The 19042-nt window shown below is 41.9% G+C and overlaps 1 protein-coding gene across 2 annotated transcripts in view; it reads left to right on the top strand.

Annotated features, from left to right (window-relative positions):
* Positions 1-19042, top strand: part of prkcz (protein kinase C, zeta) — a 140296-nt gene that overhangs the window by 21044 nt on the left and 100210 nt on the right. Inside the window, exons 2-4 of one of the 2 annotated variants that reach the window (XM_029724510.1) lie at positions 2969-3090; positions 3229-3318; positions 3631-3681. In XM_029724510.1, coding sequence (XP_029580370.1) covers positions 2969-3090; positions 3229-3318; positions 3631-3681 — 263 coding nt within the window. Of the gene's footprint in view, positions 1-2968; positions 3091-3228; positions 3319-3630; positions 3682-15417; positions 15539-19042 lie in introns of those variants that run through there. The other variant, XM_029724513.1, reaches the window with a different exon arrangement.

The raw sequence follows: 19042 nt of genomic DNA, 5'->3' as shown, positions 1-19042 counted from the left end.
CTGGGTGTATTGATACACCATTCAAAGTGTAATTAATAACCTCACCATGCTCAAAGGGATATTCAATATCTGCTTTTTATTATTTCAAAAACCTCCCTGGTCTTTGTGGTTAAATCTTTGTTTGAAATGCACTGCTCGACTGATGTATGTGTGGGGTAAAGAGATAAGGTAGTCGTTCAAAAATCATGTAAAAAAATGTTAAAAAAATGTAATTGCACACGGAGTCCATTCAACTTATTATGTGACTTGTTAAGCACATTTCTATGCTTGCTATAATTTCGACATTTATACGCTTGCTATAACAGTGGTTGAATACTTATTGACTCAAGACATTTCAGCTTTTCATCTTTTATTAATTTGCAAAAAAATGTATAAACCTAATTCCACTTTGACGTTATGGTGTATTGTGTGCAGTCCAATGACAATACATCTCAATTTAATCGATTTTAAATTCAGGCTGTAACACAACAAAATGAGGAGGAAGTCAAGGGGATACTTTCTGAAGGTACTTTAACTTGGCTAGTCTTGTTAGCTAGCTTGTTTATATGCTGGTTGTTAGCTTGCATAAGTGATATGTGTATTATTGTATGGACACTTACCATTTCTATGGATAATATTTCAATTAAGTGGGTGAGCTCTATTCCTGGCAGGCTGATCAGTTTCAATAGGAGCCTCAGAGGCTGATGTCAGGATGCTGCTTTGGAGGCTGTTTCATAGATAAAGCTCCTTGCTGGCAGATTAGCAGTCAGTGCTTTATGTCAAATAAAATACATTTTATTGGTCACGTACTGTACACATGGTTAGCAGATGTTATTGCGAGTGTAGTGAAATGCTTGTGCTTCTAGTTCTGACAGTGCAGCAATATCTAACATGTAATCTAACAATTCCACAACAACTACCTAATACACACACATCTAAGTAAGGAATGGAATATATATATATATATATATATATATATATATATATATATGAGCAATGACAGGGCGGCATAGGCAAGATGCAATAGATGGTATAAAATACTGTATATACACTACTGTTCAAAAGTTTGGGGTCACTTAGAAATGTCCTTGTTTTGAAGAAAAGCAACAACAAAAAAGTCCATTAAAATAACATCAAATTGATCAGAAATACAGTGTAGACACTACTGTTGTAAATTACTATTGTAGCTGGAAACGGCAGATAAAAAACCCCCCAAAAAAACGGAATATCTACATAGGCATACAGAGGCCCATTATCAGCAACCATCACTCCTGTGTTCCAATGGTACGTTGTGTTAGCTAATCCAAGTTTATCATTTTAAAAGGCTAACTGATAATTAGAAAAGCCTTTTGCAATTATGTTAGCACAGCTGAAAACTGTTGTGCTGATTAAAGAACAAATAAAACTGACCTTCTTTAGACTAGTTGAGTATCTGGAGCATCAGCATTTGTGGGTTCGATTACAGGCTCAAAATGGCCAGAAACATAGAACGTTCCACTGAAACTCATCAGTCTATTCTTGTTCTGAGAAAGGAAGGCTATAACGTGATAAATTGCCAAGAAACTGAAAATATTGTACAATGCTGTGTACTATTCCCTTCACAGAACAGTGCAAACTGGTTCTAACCAGAATAGAAAGAGTGGGAGGCCCCAGTGCACAACTGAGCAAGAGGACAAGTACATTAGAAACAGACACCTCACAAGTCCTCAACTGGCAGCTTCATTAAATAGTACCCACAAAACACCAGTCTCAACGTCAACAGTGAAGAGGCAACTTCTGCTAGCCTTCTAGGCAGAGTTTCTCTGTCTAGTGTCTGTTCTTTTGCCCATCTTAATCTTTTCTTTTTATTGGCCAGTCTGAGATATGGCTTTTTCTTTGCAACTCTGCCTAGAAGGCCAGCATCCCGGAGTTGCCTGTTCGCTGTTGACTTTGAGACTGGTGTTTTGCGGGTACTATTTAATGAAGCTACCAGTTAAGTCTGTATGTAGACAGCAGTCTCTCTGAATTAGTAATGGCTGTTTAACAGTCTGATGGCCACAAATACACTTGTTCAGCAGGGACTGAATTCTCCCGCATATCAAATGTGACAGGGGTTTTCTTGGTTAAGGAATAAGAATTACTTAATTGCCTTCATGTTTGTCTTCATACTAACAATGCACAGCTGGAGCAGCTGGATAGCTGGTGTATTGTAGAATGCAGCTGTGAGGTGGCAGAAGAGTAGCCTTCTGTCTCTTGCTTCTGGCTTGTAGGAGCCACTGTCTGTCATTGGACTCAAACTGGTCTCTGTATAGAGAACCATACATGCATATTGTAGAACTAGTCAGTATAGCCCATACATACATAGTAGTTGCAATAGCTACACCATAGCACCTGCTATCCATAACAGAGAACCATAGGCCTGTGCTAGTGTCATTGATCCAAGCAAATGAGAGTACTTTACAGGGATGAGTTGATATTGAACATGAAGTAATGATAAAAGACTAGAGCGATATCTGAATCAGAGTGACTGTTGGTTGACTTGAGTGTCCACACATTGTGTAGCAGCTTGTTTGAGTGGGTGGCGCCCTCCTCCGGTGGGGCAGAACATGTCACTGCACAGGCCGTCACATTCGCCACAGGTCATTTCACATCCTTATATTCCTTGAGATCTGTTTATCACATTCAAATGGCAGTCAGGGAGTGTTTGATGGTTGAATGTCCGTAGCTGTTGTAATTCCCTATTTACAAAACATTTTGTCCACACATCTATTCAGACCATTAACCACTGCTGAAGAAGTTCCTCTAGAGAGGTCTAAAGAAAATACAGTGACTGAAGTGGGTGTATTGAATACATGGCTGGCTTGGGCATCCAGACTTCCATTATTTAAGCCATCTCGACATTGACTGAATACAATGGGTGTAATTCCTTTTGCCCAAACCCTGGTGTGAAGCAATGTGAAAGAGTGAGTGTGATTTGAATAATATGATATTATTTATCCTGTGTGTGTAGGGACATGCTAATCACGGACCTGGCTGCCACAGTAACCTACATGGGACTATGTGAGGAGGTGAGGGTGATGTGCAGCCTGGCCCAGCAGCAGCCAATCACTCTCAAGTGGATCGACGATGAGGGTATGTTGGTCTCGCACCGGTGGGCGGGGAAAAATTCAGTTGTCGCTAGAGTAGACAAGATGCTACGCTAGCTATGACCTGCTGATCTTGACTACATGTGTGTGAAATAAGTGAATAATCTGTGTTTGTGTCCCATAGGAGACCCATGTACCATCTCTTCTCAGATGGAACTGCAGGAGGCCTTCCGGATCTACAGCCGCAACAGGAACTCAGGACTCCTGCTGCACGGTCAGTTAGGGCTCTGTCTGTCTGCACTCATTCCTCTGTCGCTTTACCTCTACTTCTCTTTTCACCTACCCCTCTCTGTTCTCTTTTCACCTCCTCCTCTCTGTTCTCTTTTCACCTCCTCCTCTCTTGTTCTCTTGTCAGCTTTTCCTCTGCAATAATTTTACTATTATCTCAATGCAGATAATTTACTTTTAATTCAGTGGTTTAGGATACATACACATTCATTTGAGTAACCATTAGTCAGTATGCTCAGAGGTTTAGATTGGGCATGTCTCTGGATATTCATAGTTGTCGTTCATCATTCTCTTGCAGTCTTCCCCAGTATCCCAGTGAAGCCAGGTATGCCATGTCCAGGAGAAGACCGTGAGTACTAGTGCTACATATTATACACATGTATTACACCTGGTTTCCCCGGAGGTGATAACATGCTAACAATCCGTAAATTCCCGTTATTTTTAGAAGCGTGAAGCAGCTTTCTGTAGCTAGCTAGCAAACAAACAAGAGTATTAGCACTAGCTAACTGATTGGAAATGAATTTAATAGTTGACTGTGAAACGAAACAATTCAGTTATTTATAGTTAGTTAACCACCTTTCCTTCACTCTTTGGTACTGTAACATGGCATGCTCCTCTACCTTCGTGGTGTTCAGTGTTCATGCCACTAACTGGCAGTTCAGATTCCTCATCCTGTCCTCTGAGGGGGAAACCAAGACAGCCTGGATACAAGGTGTTTAACAACACCGCTTGTCTGGCTGTCACAGAAAATTAGACCACCTAGAACAGTGATTCCCAAACTGTGGTGCGAGCGAGGGGTCGGCGTCTGGCTTTAAACTTACTCTTGGAAGTTGTAATCGTAGAATGCACAAGATGCAATTTTGAAATTGGGTAGTGCATCATCAGTACCTCTTTCCATGTTAGTCATTACATACCTTAGAGAGATATTTACAATTTGTCAGAAACTTCCAGATCAACTAGCCCATGTCAGCTGTTTTTTTTATTTCGTTTTTTAGCCGATTGATATTGTTGTAATTGTTTTGTCACTCAAATAACAAATGAATACACATTAGACATAGCAAAATGTATAGAATTGAAAGAAAATTAGCTTTAAAACTGCAAAATGATCTCCACCAACAAGAGGGATGTGAACAGTTTGTGTCATGAACAGTGCTTGTGCACATAGAAACAGACATGGTGCGTGCGCGATGTTCCCCAATGCTGGAAGAGGGGCCCCGAGTGAAAGAGTTTGGGGAACCCCTGACCAAGAAGGAAGAGTCAAATTAGAAGCTGTTCCCTCACACTGTCTCGTCCCATACGTCTCTCGAAATTGCCTGCAAACAAACAGAGGTTGGCCTAGTTCACCAGCCTGTACATACTCAATATCGGTCCTCAAGGGTCCAAATGGGGAATATGCAATTACTGCCAATTGATCTGTTCATTGACTGCAGATGTTAGAAAGACAACCGGACACCACTTACGTCACTTGATTTCCTCAGGGGCTTAATAGGCTAGCAACTATGTTATTATACTATACTGTGCATAGAATCCATTATACAAAAGAAAAGCATACGGTCGCTATTCAGTGCATTCGCAAAGTATTCAGACCCCTTCACTTTTTCCACATTTTCTTACCTTACAGCCTTATTCTAAAATGTATTAAATTCTTTTTTTTACTCATCAATCTACACACAATACCCCATAATGTCAAATCGGAAACAGGTTTTTAGAAATGTTTGCATATGTATTAAAAATAAATGTATTCAGACGCTTTTGCTATTAGACTCGAAATTGAGCTCAGGTGCATCCTGTTTCCATTGATCATCCTTGAGATGTTTCTACAACTTGATTGGAGTCCAATGATTGGACATGATTTGGAAAGACACACACCTGTCTATATAAGTTCCCACAGTTGGCAGTGCATGTCAGAGCAAAAACCAAGCCATGAGGTCGAAGGAATTGGCCGTAGAGCTCCGAGACAGGATCGAGGCACAGATATGGGGAAGGGTACCAAAAAATGTCTGCAGCATTGAAGGTCCCCGAGAACACAGTGGCCTCCATCATTTTTAAATGGAAGAAGTTTGGAACCATCAAGACTCTTCCAAACTGAGCAATCGGGAGAGAAGGGGCTTGGTCAGGGAGGTGACCAAGAATCCAATGGTCGCTCTGACAGAGTTCCAGAGTTCCTCTGTGGAGATAGGAGAAGCTTCCAGAAAGACAACCATCTCTGCAGCACTCCACCAATCAGGCTTTTCTTGTAGAGTGGCCAGACAGAAGCCACTCTTCAGTAAAAGGCACATGACAACCCGCTTGGAGTTTGTCAAGAAACCAAGATTGAACTCTTTGGCCTGAATGCCAAGCGTAACGTCTGGAGGAAATCTTGCACCATCCCTCCGGTGAAGCATGGTGGTCACAGCATCATGCTGTGGGGATGTACAGAGGGAAAAGTAGAGAGATTCTTAACCTCCCCCACCTAGTCAACAGCCAGTGGAATCGCGTGGCGCGAAATACAAATACCTCATAAATGCTGTAACTTCAATTTCTCAAACATATGACTATTTTACACAATTTTAAAGACAAGACTCTCGTTAATCTAACCCAGTGGTTCTTAACCTTGTTGGAGGTACTGACCCCCACCAGTTTCATATGCGCATTCACCGAACCCTTCATAATTGGAAAAATAAAATTCAAAACATAGGTATATATTTTACTGGTGCACAAAATGAACCGTGCATCAACATCAGTGTTCAAAGAACAAAACCATTAAAACATGATTTTCACACAAAAACAAAAACATAATAATGAATATTTACTGCAAATCAGTGTGACTTCTGCTGTTGCCTTTCAGAGACCAGTTCAGAAATGCGCGGCTTCACCTTGGCAAGTGCCACTCTCATGTCATTTTCGCAACAAAGTCTGTTCCTTTTCTTCGTTTTTATGTCCAGCATCCTCGAAAAGGATTGCTCGCAAAGATATGTTGTAACAAACGGTATGAAAATCTCCAGAGCTTTCTTAGCAATAACAGGGTACGTTACCATTTGTTGACACCAAAACGTTGAGAGCGTTGTTGTTCTGAAGAGTTGCTGTTGAACCTGGCTCTGCTGAATTTCAATGATTTCATCGGTATTCATCATTGACATCTGTTGTCTCAACACTAAACGTGAACGGCTGTCTCACCCATGCTGGATATGACTCTCTTGTAGGGAAGTATCCGTCGAGAGACTTTGCAAGCTCATCTAAGTGCGTGGCAATTGCTTGCTTCAGTTCCGCGGGTACAGAAATGTCTCCGATTCCAGATACATCTTCGATCTTACTTACACAGTCGTCCAGCAGGGGAAAGTTTGCGAAGTTATCGTTCTCTGTTCGTCGTTTCCATAACGGTAGCTTTTTTTGAAAAGCCTTCAGGTTTTCTTCCGCTTCGATGATGTTGACTCCACCGCCCTGCATCTGTTGATTGAGATGATTGAGAGCTGCGAAGATATCAGCCATGTACGCTAAAATGAGAATGAACTCAGAATTTTTTAAGCAATCTGCATGACGATATTTGGTGCTCTTGCAAAAACAGGGCTAATTCCACACGCACGGCAAAAACACGATTCAGCACCTGTCCCCGGGATAACCACCGAACGTTAGAATGGTACAGAAGTACCGCGAATTCAGAGCCCATTTCTTTACACAGCTCACTGAAGATGTGGTGCCTCAGAGCACTATTTCGCACATAGTTCACGCATTCCACTACAATTTTTAATACTTCTGCCAGTTTTGGAGGCAAGGTTTTTGTTGCCAACGCATGCCTGTGCAGAATACAATGCGTAACAATGATGTGTGGTGCATCGGCTTTCACTAGCGCACCAAAACCAGACTTTCTTCCCAGCATGACTGGAGCTCCGTCCGAACAAACTGCAGAAACCATATCCCACGAAAGATTGTTGTCTTTGAAGAAGTCATCCACAAGTTTCTTCACATCGGCTGCCTTAGTTGTTGTCGTAAGAGGCTTACAAAATAAAAAATCTTCCTTTATCACGTCGTCTTTCACATAGCGCACAAATACAGCAAGCTGGCTTAGATTGGAAACGTCTGTGGTCTCGTCGAGTTGAAGGCTGAATTTTGCCGGGCTTGAAATCAGATCTGCAACTACTTGAGCCAAGATGTCTTTGCTCATGTCCTCTATTCTGTCGCTAATGGTGTCATTTGAAAGAGGAATTTGGGATAACTTAACTTCAGCCGCTTTTCCCAGCATGATATTCGCCATCTTCAACACAGCTGGTTTTATGAGTGTTTCACCAATGGTGTGTGGTTTGCCCTGCTTTGCGATCAGGTAAGCAACTTCGTATGATGCTGTGAGGATCGTTTTGTTGATGGGTACAAAGCCGAGAACAGGCAGAGTAGCCTTTTCATCGAATCTGGCTCTCTTCACCTTGAATTCAGCGAGCGTTGTGTTCTTGTATTGTCCATCTCCATGCAGCTTAAGGAAGTGTTCTCTTAGTTTTGCCGGTGCTAGACTAGAATTGCTCAACTTGGCATTGCAAATCATGCAGTTAGGACGCTGACTCTCATCACGTTCCGTTATACATGTGAATCCATATTGTACATATTCGTCCGACCACTTTCTTTTTTTGCTCGACATAGTTAGTATGAAGGGATTAAAATATTAAGAAAGAAATCGCACGACGTACCATCACGACAGTCACAATTCGACTACTGAGCGCGCCAAATTCCCTGCAGCACAGATAGGCCAAGCGATGTTGCGTGATCACCTGCAGCCAATGATGGCCAAGCGGGGCGTGTCATCACGAATCATATGAGTCAGGTGTGTGTCTTGACCTCCGCCGAACCCCTGAGACTGACTCACCGAACCCCTGGGGTTCGATCGAACCCAGGTTAAGAACCACTGATCTAACCACATTGTCCGATTTCAAAAAGGCTTTACAGCGAAAGCAAAACATTAGATTATGTCAGGAGAGTTCCCTGCCAAAAATAATCACACAGCCATTTTCAAAGCAAGCATATATGTCACAAAAAACAAAACCACAGCTAAATGCAGCACTAACCTTTGATGATCTTCATCAGATGACACTCCTAGGACATTATGTTATACAATACATGCATGTTTTGTTCAATCAAGTTCATATTTATATCAAAAAACAGCTTTTTACATTAGCATGTGATGTTCAGAACTAGCATACCCACCGCAAACTTCCGGTGAATTTACTAAATTACTCACGATTAACGTTCACAAAATACATAACAATTATTTTAAGAATTATAGATACAGAACTCCTTTATGCAATCGCAGTGTCAGATTTTAAAATAGCTTTTCGGCGAAAGCACATTTTGCAATATTCTGAGTAGATAGCCCGGCCATCACGGCTAGCTAATTTGACACCCACCAAGTTTGGCCCTCACCAAACTCAGATTTACTATATGAAAAATTTGATTACCTTTGCTGTTCTTCGTCAGAATGCACTCCCAGGATTTCTACTTCAACAACAAATGTTGTTTTGGTTCCAAATCATCCATAGTTATATTCAAATAGCTCCATTTTGTTTGTGCGTTCAGGTCAGTATCTGAAGGGTGACGTGTGAGTGCATTTCGTGACAAAAAATATCAAAATATTCCATTACCGTACTTCGAAGCATGTCAAACGCTGTTTAAAATACATTTTTCTGCTATTTTTCTCATAAAATAGCGATAATATTCCAACCGGGCGACGTTGTATTCATTCAAAGACTGAAAGAAAAACATGGAGTCGTCTTGTGGACGCGCATCTCCAGTGTCATTGTTCCCTGCCTGACCACTCACAAAAACTTCTGCTGTTTTTCGCCCAGAGACTGGAGAGACGTCATTCCACTTTCTGGCGCCTTCTGAGAGCCAATGGAAGCCTTAGAAAATGTCACGTTACAGCAGAGATGCTGTATTTTTGATAGAGATGCCACAGAAGGAGAACAAATTGTCAGACAGTGCACTTCCTGTATGGAATCTTCTCAGGTTTTGGCCTGCCATATGAGTTTTGTTATACTCACAGACACCATTCAAACAGTTTTAGAAACTTTAGAGTGTTTTCTATCCAAATCTACTAATTATATGCATATTCTCGTTTCTGGGCAAGAGTAGTAACCAGTTTAAATCGGGTACGTTTTTTTTATCCGGCCGTGCAAATACTGCCCCCTAGCCCCAACAGGTTAATGAAAACCTACTCCAGAACACTCAGGACCTCAGACTGAGGTGAAGGTTCACCTTCCATCAGGAAGCACACAGCCAAGAAAACGCAGGAGTGGCTTCGGGACAAGTCTCTGAATGTCCTTGAGTGGCCCAGCCAGAGAATGGACTTGAATCCGATCATCTCTGGAGAGACCTGAAAATAGCTGTGCAGCGACGCTCCCCATCCAACCTGACAGAGCTTGAAAGAATGGGAGAAACTCCCCAAATACAAGAATGTATTTATTTTACCTTTATTTAACCAGGCAAGTCAGTTAACAACAAATTCTTATTTACAATGACGGCCTAGGAACAGTGGGGAAAAGTGCCTTGTTCAGGGGGAAAATTACAGATTTTTACCTTGTCAGCTCAGGGATTCGATCTAGCAACCTTTACGGTTACTGGCCCAACACTCTAACCACAAGGCTACCTGCCGCCCCAACCTTGTAGCGTCATACCCAAGATAACTTGAGGCTGAAATCGCTGCCAAAGGTGCTTCAAGAAAGTACTGAGTAAAGGGTCTGAATACTTGTGTTTACAAACATTTCTAAAAAACTGTTTTTGCTTTGTCATTATGGGGTATTGCATTTCGATTGATGAAGGAAATAAGGCTGTAACGTAACAAAATGTGGAAAAAGTGAAGGTGTCAGTACTTTCCGAAATGCATTGTATATACGTTTAACCAATAAGCATGAAATCAAGATCAAGCTAGGTACACAAAAATATTTAGTTACTCTTAGAGGACATGGGTGCTTCTATATCAGTAAATGCACTTTAATGATAAAAAAATCACTTTTCTATTTGACTTGTGCACACGCACAGCAGACCGGCTGAACATTACTCAAACGTTTTCTGAAGCACATCTTAGTTCCGAAGCATTCCTCCTATAAAGTGTCATGGTTTTACCGCTCCTCTCACTCAAAGGGTGGTGACAGCAGTTGAAGTCTTCAGCTCACTGCTGACTCCTGCACTTTCTCTCCCCCTCTTCTTTTCCCTCTTCCTTTCTTTTCCCTCTTCCTTTCTACTCTTTCTATTCCCTTTGACACCTATGGTTTCTCTCCCTCTATTTCCTCTTTCATCTCTTCATCTCAGAAACCCAGAACTAAAATCTTGCGTAACTGTGTCATATTCTCAATTAATTTCAGGGAGAGACATGTTAGAAAAGTTATTCGAACGAGGAGCGAAAGCAGGGTCGTAGCTCCACACCCTCTCTTTGCAAGTTACGGACAAGTGTATGGGCAAAATGTCCATTCCCCTTCCGAAATTCGAAAGATGCGAACACCTGCAAAATAGTGATTTGTTCAAATAATCAGTTAGGAAAAATCTGTGCGCTGGAACAAAGTTTTCTCGTTAGTTGTTGCACCCTACAGTCTGTTGACCGATACTACTGTACAATGCCAGTTATGTTAAGTGCATCTGTCCACGAGACATGATCTCTCTCTCCGTTTCTTCTGACATTCCCTGGCGGTGATACTGAGACACAGTATTCTGAAAATGTCTGTGTTGATGACTCCTCTGGTTTGGGTTTTCTATTCTCAGCGTCACAGAGAGGCAATATGATGGTGTGCATGTTAACCTCTTAGCTAATGTTGTAAATGAGAATCACTTTCTCTGGTTGTTAAAGAATGGCTAACGTAGAAGATAAACATAACTTACTTAAATGTCTTGTAAGTCACCCTATAGTCTCTCTCGCTCTCTCTCTATCAGGTTGTCTATAGTGCATATATGCTGCTGCGCCAGCATGTTTTGCCGGCTAGTGCACCAGCGTGTGTGTTGGTGAGTGTGTGTGTTGGTGAGTGTGTTTGTGTGTGTGTGTGTTTGTGTGTTATAAGGGATGCCTGTGCTCTGTCCAGAGACAGCATACCCTTCCTTTGCTCTATGAGGAGAGCACAGTTACCGGACGCTGACCGCCAGTCTGTAGGTAATATACATACATGCAATCATTGAATGTGTGTGTGTATGGTGATTTATATGCTGCTGTGTTCTGTGCATACGTAATCATATAGCATGTGATGTATTCTGCATATTGTGGTCCATGCATCTGCAAGGAACATGTTTTATGCTTGTGTTCTCTGTGCTACAGAGAAAATTAGTTTGTTTAGGTTAGTTAGTTACAGTAGATATTGATATCTACAGTAGTCTTTCAGTGCTTTTGTATGAGAGGGTTGGCTCAATGCTGCTGTGGCCATGGAGGAGTGTGGGAGAAGGAAGAGGAAAAAACAGGAAATTGTCCTTGAAATAGCCTTCCTATTGGCTCAGGGGAGGAGGAGGGAGGGGACTCTACTAATACGTTAGGTCGTAGTGTTGCAGTATGTCGGCTTGTGAGACTGAGGGTGTGTCCACCTGCGTGTAAGAGTGTCTGAGGGTCTGTCTCTTAGCTGTCCGTCATATTACACGTGTAGTAGGCTCCTTCCCTTTAGGTGGAATATATGGGTTTATTCTACAGGGTGTAGAGCGTAGTGTTCCTTGGTTGTGTTGATTGATTGGTTGAATTACTGATTTAAGTGGTTGATTTTGACAGAGATACATATAGAACTGCTCCAGATGGAGACATTTACTGTATTTCTAGATATTTTTCAGGTCGAATAGAAAGCTCCAAAACGTCTTTGCGTTATGGCCCTCTGGGTAGTTACAGGTATAAATGTAATGTATAGAGAATAGGCGCGCCATTTTTCTATTTTCAATCTGAACGTTTCACCCTGGCAGACATGGCGTGCTGCTGAAGTGTGTGGGAGGAGTTGTTCTGGTGATTTTGTCAGGTAAAATACTAGCAGTGTGAAAATATGGAGCAACTCTTAGAGGACAGTGGAAGTTGACTACAGAATAGAAACCTACCAGCCAACAGGCATAATGAGGTATAACAAATTGTTTTGATGCCCTTATGTTTTATTATCACTCATAATATGATGTATCTTTAAGTTTTCAACAGGCTCAAGCAAGCTGTTAACAACTCAGGATTATTGTAAGATGATAGTAAAACATTATGAGGGGTTCATACAGTACTGTAGGGACTTATTTAAAGTCTTATAATGACATTGACTAATTGTGTGATAATGGGGGTTAGCCTGGAGTATATGAGGGCCAGGCAGGGTCTCTGTCATATCGCTGTTACTGTATGCAGACATCTCATTGGCTAGTAGGAAAAGGAGAAAGTGAGATAATCAGGAATGTATTTTTAGTCAATGAAATTAAGTCCCTGGTCTGGGTGGGGCCACCATATATTTCCGGACGTTTCCCATAATTGGGAATTTGTTTGGAAATACTACAGGCTCTCATTATGGAATCCCAAGGGGGTTGGCCTGGAATTTTTCGATGGCTGATTTTTTTAAAACTGCAAATTCAAACCAGACTTCAATAACAATCCGTTTAACAAACCTATTGGTGTATCTCTTAAAATATTCAGGCATGGTCACTGTATTTCAGAATCAGATTATTGTACAAGCAGTTATCGTCTTTTCCTTTTGGATTTTTCTGGTTCTTCAAAGACGGAAATGAATATGCATTAAAGGGACAATATGCGATTGGTACGTCCATATTTCCACTTTTAAATGAGTGATATATAATAATAATTAGGTGGTTGCTTACATTTGTCCTATTTCACAGATGTACATGTCTGTATTATACACATGTGAATTGGAATATGTTTTGGGGGGTGAATATCACACTGTCCCTGAGACACCCTCAGAGAGTGGGGTCGTGGCCAGGGATCAGACATTATTTATGGCGACCCTGGAGCAATTAGGGTTAAGTGCCTTGCTCAAGGGCACATTGGCGGATTGTTTCACCTAGTCAGCTCGGGGAGTCAAACCAGCGACCTTTCAGTTAGAGGCGCAACACTCTTACCCGCTAGGCTACCTGCATTGATTTTCAAAGAATATAACATCATGAGCTTAGTTCAACTGTCATACCACATCAGAATCCACAATTCAAGCTTGTTTCACACTGTATAGCCTCAAAACATCGTTAAACCATTCATTTTCTACCATGAATGGTCAGTCCTTGCATCCATAGCCCTGTATATCAATTTAAGAGTGGCTACATTTCTCCAGCCCAGTCTTAGATGATGCTGATCTTATTGTTTGAGCTGCAAATTGCCCTTTAAGGTGACTGTTGTTTATTAATGAACGTGGTAAACAACCACTCTAAATACTTGTCTCTCCCCCCTGTTATTTTGTGGACGACCTCACACACTGACTGTAGCATCACTCTAATTTATTTAGAAGCCTTTCACCCCTCTGCGCCAGATGCCCAATAGATAAATAGATGTACTCCCTGTATTAGACGTGTATTTCTCACTAACCAGTGATGGATACACTCACTAGGCAGCATGGTACAGAATAGGACATAACTTCACCGTCGGGAATATTTGCTCTTTGGAGAATATTGATTGGCAGATGCCAGATTCAAGATTAATTATACACTATAAAAATGGTATAAAGTGGTATGAAATGGTATACGTATAAACGTTTAAAGTTGGCCTACATTCTCCGGCTTTTGCTGTAGCACTTCTCCATTTGATTTGTCACATAGCTTATACTCTGCAGTACAGCAGGGCCTATGCTAGCTTGTCTCCTCACAGACCTAATCAAAACACACAGCTCACAACAAAAGACAAGGCTTCTTCTCCCTCTAAATGGAGCGCGCTAGCTGGCTTACTGATCCGGCCTTGTCAGGCTCGTTGTGTGAGCCTTTAGTTGAGCACTCGGCTGGGCCCTGGGAGTGTGAACAGACCCCCCTCTGTGTTGGATGAGGAGGGAGGAGGAGGGAGGAGGGGGTGGCGTTGAAAGCCCGGATGCGCTCAGGCGGAGGTTGCACCGGGCTCTCCAGTGGTCTTCGCACCACCTCTACTCAGCGCCACATCCATGTCGCGTTTTCCCAGCAGCCTCAGCTGTGTACCACTGTGTCTCCGGGGACGAACGCTCTACCGCTAGTGCTAGCACCACTACCCCCATGCCTGGCTACATCAGGAGGAGATGTCTTAGAGAGAGAGAGAGAGAATGATAGGGAGGGAGAGAGAGAGAGAGAGATCACTGTACCGTACAATATCGGTTCTTAATGTTCAAGGCACTCCCTTCTTTTGTCCCTCGCTGCACATTAGTTCCTCCAAAAAAAGCAGTCGACAGAGGAGAGGCGTCAGAAAGAGAGAGAAACAGGGAATTAAATAGGCACAAAAAAATAGGCAACACTGACAGCTGTAGCAACTGTGCTACAGGGAGGGAGGAGGGGGAGGCAGGCAGAGAGAGAGGAAATAATTAAATAAATCACTGAGAGAAGAAGAGCGACGTCGGGGAGAGAGGACAGCGAGAGAGGAGGGGATGTAGCTACGTTTCCTTGCCGGTTTGACGTACACACCAGCCAGGATAATGTGCTGAAGGAGGCAGAAAGAAACGGAGGAAGGACACAGGTGAGCAATCTATCCATCGATCCATCTATCCACCGCTGACAATCGATTTGACGGCAGTGTCATTCTCTGGATTTTAGCTTGCATGTAATTTGTGTGTGTGCTCTTCCTCCATGGCTGGTGTGTTGTAGTTACTAGCAAGCTCATCCCCTCATGTGTTGGAGGCAGGCAGTGATTGTGTGCACTATAGATGCATGCTTCCTACTAGCTTTGATCGCTATCTGCTGGTGGCTTTACCTGGCTTGTTTCCAGCAATAACGTTAGTCTTCCTCTGGGCTGGTGTGTCTTGTTGGCAGTCCCCTTGTTTTCTGAAAGGGTCTGGACCTGTTAGGGAGTGCGGCACTGTGTGTGAGAGAGCATGAGTGTGTGCGGTGGCGAGTGTGTGTATGCGCAGCAGTGTGTGTATGCGCAGCTGTGTGTGTGTGTCTGTCTACCTGGCTGTGCTACTCAGAGCTGCTGGGGAGAGGCGAGAGAGAGAACAGGGAAAGCGAAGCGTCTCCCTCTCCATCACCACCACACCATCCGCCAACCGAGGCACAAAGGAACCAGAACTCCCAGATTAGGGCTCTTTGTAACCCGGCCGGTGGCTCTTCAAAGGAGAACTAAATGCATCCTAAAAAGGATGACGGTACGTGAGAAGTTAGCATTTGATAAGGGAAAAAGCAGACCTATCCAGATTGGTTTGAATGTGTGTTTTTTGTATTGTGCTTAACACCAGCACCACGAAGCAACCTGTTTGTCGTGCCTGTTCTGATTGGACTCAAGTTCTATGGCTACCTATGTAAAGGCATTTTGTACTCTCCGGTAAAAGATAGGTTTGCTGTTGTGACTGCTGCTCTTGTGTTGGGGCAGAACAGAGCGTGGAGGAGTGATATTTGTGTGATTGCGTATTGTTCTGTGTAAAGAGGGAGGGTGGGGGTGAATCACCCCCCAAAATAGACTCCCCATCTGTAATTCACCCTCCTTCCTCCCCTAACAAGATAATTAGCCCATACACTAATAATGATTCTCATTGGCTAGTTAAGTGCATCCAGCACCCAAATAACAGGGCTTTGGGCAAAATGGGGGTTGGAGGGGGGGTGGGTGTTAGTGTTTGTTTTTTCTCTGGGGGAGTGGTGGTGTGTGTGTGTGTCATTTAGCAGATGTAGCTAACAACAAGGCTCTCCTTTCTCCCGACTTCTCTCTCTCCGCTGATTATTGCGTTGCTCAAAACAAAAGGCGGATTGTTGTGGATGGTCAGGCAGAAAAAGGATACTTTTATAGTGTTTTTATGTGCATGTCTGGGTTGAAATTGTGTATTTCTCGCTCTACTCAGCACGCTCAGAGGGGTTTAGCTTTGACTTGTAGGGGAGAAGGCAGGTGGTCTATGTCACTGTTTCCAAACTCCAGTCCACCAGTACCCCTAACAGTACATATTTTTGTTGTGGCCCCGGACAAGCACACCTGATTCTACTTGTCAACTAATCATCAAGCCCTTGACAAGTTGAATCAGATCTTTTTGTCCGGGACTACAATTAAAATGTGTGCTGTCGGGGGAACTCGAGGACCGGATTTGTAGCCTATATGTGTATCTGTATCTGCGTGTCTTAAAGGATAGTTCACCCAAATTACATATTGGTTTCCTTACCCTCTAAGCAGTCTATGGACAAGTAATGACAGCAATCCATGCCTTGGTTTTGTTTACCTGGCCACTGTTTCAAATGCTAACATTTGTGGCACAAAAAGAGCACATTAAACCAAAGCATGTATTGTTGTCATACCTTGTCCTCCATAGACTGCACACAGGGTAAGGAAACCAATATTTAATTTTGTAATTTGGGTGAATTATCCCTTTAATGTAGTATATGTGTATATATGCTGTGTATGTATATATACAGGTGTCAAAAATTAACACTAAAATGACTATTAAATTGTTCAAATACTAAGCTATATTGTATGCTCCAATTTCTGGGGGAAATTGTTTTATTTTATACTAATACAATTGCTCAGAGAAAGAGATTTTGTAAAAAAAAATGGACACCCCTGTTTTCAATACCTTTCAATACCTCACCTTGCGAGGATAATGGCACTGAGCCTTTTTCTAAAATATTGAAAGCTAAGAGTCTATATTTTTGAGAAATTAAGGCATATGTGACTCACCAGCTGGATTCGGTCTTATGTAACAAAATGTGAAATTGTGTTTTTTACATTGGATAAAAGTAGAGACTCAATGGTATATCATACACTGCATTTGAGGAACAATGGGGAAGTAATTCTGCTTTGAAAGTTGATCCACTTGTAAACTCACTTTTGAGAAAATCACCTTTGAATGTTTTGGTATCTAGTGAAGAGCTCTGGTATCGTTCACACCCTCTTAAGCTTTAGCCCCACCCGTTTCGCTCTCCGAGCGCACACTTGACTCTCTGGCCAATGATTTGTTTACATCTGCTGGCAAGAATTTCATTATGCTTTTTTGCAGACGTTTACTGACACCGGCCATATTCAACGGGTGTTGTACACACGTCACGTAACGTTAGCTAACGAGCCAGCCAGCTAATGTTAGCTAGTTAAACAACAATGAACAAAGTGCCAACAATGCCTATCATTAGGCTCTAACTAGAAAAGCAAACAGCTCTGGGAAACGAATAATAACCTCCGCTAGGGAGCCAGCTAGCTAACAGTACACTTTAGCTTAAGACATATAGCTAGCTAGCTAAGTAAACAGTGAACCTAGCTAGGTTAACAACGTTTAAGATCACACACGTCTAGACTTTTACTGGTAGATGTTGTGTAAGACCCCTTTTCATCTGTTTGACCAGAAATCAAAGCCTTTACTTCTTCCAAATGTAAAAAAAAAAAAATGTATATACATTTATCGAAAATTAGGAAGAAGTAAAGGCTTTGATTACATCAAATCACAATAATGGTCAAGTAAAGACCCCTGCCAACTGACATCAATACTTCTATTTAGTTTTTGAGAAATTATTTGCCTTCTATAAGTTTAAGAAACATTGCCTTGTAATTCCATTTGCAAAAACCCACATATCGTTAAGATATTTTCTAATTTCGTTCCCTCATGAGGAGGGAGGATAATGAAAGTTCATAGAAGTAACAAGTATTAATTATTAAGTGATTAAATTGAATTGGCTAAAATGGGAAATCTGCTACTGTTCTCCCTTTCACTGGCATACTGTTATGTTCAGATCATTACAGGTTTTTTGTCTTTGTCATCTAGTGGTCAAAGCAAGGCAGAAAACAGTCTGGACAATCTCTTTCTCTCTTTCTCTCTTTCTTTCTCTCTTTCTTTTTCTTTCTTTCTTTCTTTTTCTTTCTTTCTCTTCTCTTCGACACCTACCCTCCTGTAACAAGCATCCTCACCCACTGAGCACCGACCGACACCTGACGTCCATGGACGATGAAAAGTAGTTACAATTTGGTCAATCGACCCTGGCCGGACCAATCATAGATGTCGTCTATGTTTCACAAGTTTGGACAGCACATTATAGTACACAGTACAGTAGAGCACACTAGAGTAGAGCACAGTATAATGTACTGTACTGAATTCTACTGTGCTGTGTTGTACTCTACTATTACTGTGATGTCCAAACTCCACATTATAGTACACAGTACAGTAGAGTACACTAGAGTAGAGCACAGTGTACTGTACTGAATTCTACTATGCTGTGATGTCCAAACTTGTGAAACATACACATCTATGATTTGGTCTGGTCCGGACCAACCAAATGTGGTCTTTTTTGGGTGAGAAGCTCATTGCAATAATAGCAAGTGTGTAGAATAATACCTAAATATGCAAAATAAGGATATTGTATATTTCTATCTTTGTGTACCTATTCAGGGTACATAATCATTTAGATAATTATATTAATATCCAGAATTATGCATTTCGGTAGAGTACAGATCAGGGATCCATGATGTAATTCTGTTAACAGATTTAAATCCACTTCACCTAGGTTTCATGTCATAGCTGACACCTCATTCCTTCTGCAGACATCTTTAAATCTTAATTCGGAGCAGATATTTAAAGGGATACTTCGGGATTTTGGTAATGAGGCCCTTTATCTACTTCCCCAGAGTCAGATGAACTTGTGTATACCATTTTTATTTATGTCTCTGTGTCCAGTATGAAGGAAGT

The sequence above is a fragment of the Salmo trutta genome, chromosome 30 (assembly GCF_901001165.1).
Source record: "Salmo trutta chromosome 30, fSalTru1.1, whole genome shotgun sequence".
Taxonomy (NCBI): Eukaryota; Metazoa; Chordata; class Actinopteri; order Salmoniformes; family Salmonidae; genus Salmo; species Salmo trutta.
Note: the sequence above shows the minus strand (reverse complement) of the source record. Positions and strands in the feature narration are given on the sequence as shown.